General features: G+C 52.4%; 1 protein-coding gene across 5 annotated transcripts; it reads left to right on the forward strand.

Moving 5' to 3' along the window:
• The first annotated feature begins 25 nt into the window (after nt 1–25).
• On the forward strand, nt 26–3558 carry LOC113217950 (uncharacterized). 5 transcript variants are annotated; one of them, XM_026438060.2, is made up of 10 exons: nt 26–858; nt 1000–1190; nt 1295–1405; nt 1494–1661; nt 1757–1971; nt 2388–2566; nt 2636–2730; nt 2805–2879; nt 2994–3083; nt 3164–3558. In XM_026438060.2, the coding sequence occupies exons 2-10, from the start codon at nt 1020–1022 to the stop codon at nt 3227–3229; spliced, it is 1170 nt and encodes a 389-aa protein (XP_026293845.2). In that variant the 5' UTR covers nt 26–858; nt 1000–1019; the 3' UTR covers nt 3230–3558. The 5 variants fall into 5 exon arrangements, 3 of the variants coding, with proteins under 3 accessions (XP_026293845.2, XP_052131177.1, XP_052131175.1); XR_008012149.1 differs by lacking the exon at nt 3164–3558 and having other exon boundaries at nt 2807–2879; nt 2994–3059; XM_052275217.1 differs by having other exon boundaries at nt 984–1190; nt 2388–2730.
• Nucleotides 3559–3774: the final 216 nt, after the last annotated feature.

A 3774-nucleotide genomic window follows, 5' to 3' on the forward strand; every position in this document is an offset into this window, starting at 1 on the left:
CCCCCCCCCTCACATTTATCTGCTCCCTGCTTCCCCAACGCGATTCTTCCGCGCGCGGAGCAGTTTGCGATGCGTGCGGCGCTGGCGCCGCGCTGCTGGTCTGTCCGACCCAAATTTGCAGCCAGCCAGCGGCTCTGCTCTTCTCTTGAAGAAAACACACACAAACGCGCGCGCGCGCGTGCGCACTCACGAGGCGATAACTTGCTCCCGCCCGGCCTTGGGGCTGCCGCAGACCGCCCGCCCCCTCTCGGCCGCCCCCGACAGACGGCCATTCGCCTAAGGGGCGGCCCTCCCCCCGCTCTCCCTCCTCTACGCCCCCAACAACGCCAACGCCAACTTTCTCTCCGCGGGCGACTCGTCTTCTTAGCACTAACCCGCGCGCGCCCCCCATAGTCCCACCACCGCCGCCGTCGTCGTCGTCGTACACGCTCGGCTAGAGAAGTCAGGCTCAACTAAACGACTGCAGTCGCTGACGACACTCCGTTTTGTTTTGTACATACGAAAACACGAGCGGAAACAGACGTTTCCGTAAAAACGAGAAAGCAAATAGAAATTCAATTAATGAAATTTCAATATGTTTACACCCGGTCTCTCATCACGAAGCCTACATGAATGAAATCAATAGTCCGAAACACTCCGTAAGCGAGCCCGGCGCCCTACCTGCTCAACACCCCCTAACCTTAGGTCCAAATCGATGGGCAGCTCATCGGCGTAAGTGAAACGCTCATCAGTCGCGTCAGTGTGCGCCATGCCGAGGTCCTGGCGGGGCGACGGCACCGCAGCGGCGGGGAGGACCCAGGCGGACGGCGACGGCGTTCAACGGGGCGGAAACGCACTTTAAATTCAAGTCGGTAATGGGTAAGCACCATCTTGGCCATCATTTCTGTTTTGCGAGATGAATTGTTCGCTAAATTTTGGAGATTTCCTTTGTTTCCGGCCTCTACGCATTTCTAAGGAAATGTACATTTGAAGCAATGTCACAGACTTGATTTACGACAGTGCGAGGCTAGGCTGTGGCTATGTGGCGGGTCCTCGAGGTGCATTGGCGCTTCGCGCTGCTCTGGATGCGGCTCAACGGGATGGTGGGCTGCACCGGCTGGCCCCCGCGCTGGTCGAAGGCCCGGATGCGCCGCTCCTGCGCGACCATGTTCCTGGTCACCATCGTCAGGGCCGCGTTGTGTACCACGTCGGTGAGGGTGCTATTCGCGCTGGTCAACTTTAAAACTTGTCAGTAGTCGTGACTCGTGTATGTAAACAATTGATGTGGACCTAAAGTGAACTATACCCTACACAGGTCCGGTTTGTATGGCAGTCACTCAACGATGCTCACGACGAAAGCAACTACAGGAACTCCCTCTTTATGGCCGACTTCTTTAGCAAGAACGTCGGCATGACGCTGGCGCAGGTAAAGAAGTGGGCGATAGAGGGTGGGGTCAGGGGTCGATCGGGGTTTAGCTGACCTCCTCTCTCTTGTCGCCTCGCTGCCCCCCCAGCTGGCTATGCTGCGCCATTCGCGGCGCCTCAGTCTGCTGGTCAGAGCACTGCTCCTTCAATCGTACTCCTTTCCGGACTCGAGGCGCAAGTGCGCAGCCAGAAGTGTCGTCATCCTTCTCTTCGGGGCGTTCTCCATGGTGTACACGTTTGTCAGCGTCAAGTTTATGGTACGTTTGAGACCTTTGTGGCCTCTACCTGGCTATCACGCTTCGCGAGGTAAGGCCCATACCGTGTTTGACTTCTGCCCTCGTGCCCTACACAGATCTGTGGCGGGTCCTGGAATGGCGCTGTATTCTTCATTGCCGACCTGATACCGGTGCTGGCCCTGAGCATCTCCCAGGACTCCTTCATCCACGTGGTGTGCGCCAGCGTCGACTTTATGACGAGCATCGCGGACGGCGTGCAGGAGCACATGAACGCACTGCCACACGCGTACGCGCGCACCGCCACCCCGAGGAACCCTGCCCCGGCCGCCTGGTAATGGGCATAGTTGGCATAGTTCAACGCCGTGGCGTCGCCTAGCTTGAGCTTGCCAAAATGTTGGCAGTCCTTTTTGATTGACAAATTTTTGCCTTCTTTTGAAAGAAGAATGCCAACTTTTGGCAAGCAAAGAGGCCAAAAATTGGCAGCCTCCAAAAAGACGGTTAAGAATTTGGCAAGAAGGCCGAAAATTGGCAGCTTCCAAAAAGACGACCAAAATTTGGCAAGCAAAGAGGCCAAAAATTGGCAGCCCCCAAAAGACGACCAAAATTTGGAAATCAAAAAGGACTGCCAACATTTTGGCAAGCTAGGCGACCACGGCGTTGACAGTGTTTACACAATATGTCCACGATAACTGCGATCGTACCAGAAACGAACGAGGGAAACTTTCTATTTTAAACTTGTGATCTCAGCGGTCAGCAGGATGACTCCCCGGTCCAGGGTTTGCGCACGCTGAGGATGCGCTACCAGTGCGTGCAGGACGCGGTCCACCTGACAAACTGCCTGTACGGACCGTACAACGTGTTATCCAACACCATCACGATGATCGAGAGTGTGGTGTGTCTGTACGCAGGCATGGCAGGAAACATTGGTAGGTATGCACAGGTTATGAGGTCCTTAAAAGAAATATACTGGGGAATTGCCCTTGATTCCTGTTTAGATTTTCAAGAAGAAATCTGGAATCTGACCTTGGGCATAGCCCTCACCACCAAGATCTTATTCATCTGCGTCATTGGAGAAGAAATGCATGCGGAGGTGAGTTTGGGTGGAGAAAGAACAGAGCCGGGGTGGTTATTTCAGGTCTGCAGCTCTAGTCGATTCATTTCTAGAGTTCTAGGATTCGTACAGCTTTGCAGACAGCAATCGCTCATCACCCAGACCATAATCTTCAAATGAAAGCAGAGGTATGTCTATTTTCTTTTAAAAGATCAATTCACGCAGACAATAAAAACTCTGGCAAAGGCAGAACAGGAACATCCATCAAAGTTACAATTTTCCGAATTTTCTCTTGATTACAGATCATACGGTTTATACATCAGACACAAATGCAGGAGATTAAATTTGTAGCTGTCGATCCCTGTTATTACGATTTGAGTACATTCAAGAAGGTAAGTATATTTCCGGGTCGTCTGAAGGTTTTGACTGCTTCGTTACTCGACATAAGAAGGATTAATTACTCTTGTTATAGGTCATCGCCTCCATCTTGACATACATCGTCGTTTTAGCTCAATTTTCACCCCTCTTCCCACATTAAGTGCGAGACGGGACATTTCCGATGCCTATCATTCAACAAATGGAAGCGTGACCACATAGTGGTCAAGCCGCACGCATGTTTGTTGATGCGATCCATTTAACAAATTTTTCCTCGTGAATTTGACGCAGTGAGATGACGTCTCATGTATGTACATTGAATATATTCAATTAATATCGGTAATAAAAAAGGGAGAATTATTCGTTCGGCCTTGGTCTTGCGACTCGGAAAAACAAAACAGCAAAATGTGTCGTGTTCTCAAGTCCCCAAGTCCAGACCACGATCACAATCGGTTTGTCTCGGCTGGATTGGTGACCGCCCTGCATTTAACTGCCCCCCCCCCCTCCGCCCCCTCCAAGGTAGTCTGCCTTCATTGCAAGCTACAGTCCACCCCGTCAGAAAAACGCGTGTTTCCAAGAGCACTTTTTACGTGTCGAAGTCGATGACTCCCCGTCTACTGCTGCCTCCCCAGCTCGACGACAACGTTTCAAACACATTTCATTTCATGCCCCCGTCTCTCCCTCCCCCGCACGCACATAGGGAGGGGA

Source organism: Frankliniella occidentalis, unplaced genomic scaffold, assembly GCF_000697945.3.
Source record: "Frankliniella occidentalis isolate FOCC.00 unplaced genomic scaffold, Focc_3.1 Scaffold544, whole genome shotgun sequence".
In the NCBI taxonomy this organism is placed as follows: Eukaryota; Metazoa; Arthropoda; class Insecta; order Thysanoptera; family Thripidae; genus Frankliniella; species Frankliniella occidentalis.

What these genes read in the sequence shown, in the direction of transcription:
- LOC113217950 (XM_052275217.1), top strand. Translation starts at nt 1,020, where the DNA reads ATGTGGCGGGTCCTCGAGGTGCATTGGCGCTTCGCGCTGCTCTGGATG. An exon ending in AACCCTGCCCCGGCCGCCTG is followed by an intron (nt 1,972 to 2,387) that starts GTAATGGGCATA and finishes TTGTGATCTCAG; the next exon opens with CGGTCAGCAGGATGACTCCC. An exon ending in ATCTTCAAATGAAAGCAGAG is followed by an intron (nt 2,880 to 2,993) that starts GTATGTCTATTT and finishes TCTTGATTACAG; the next exon opens with ATCATACGGTTTATACATCA.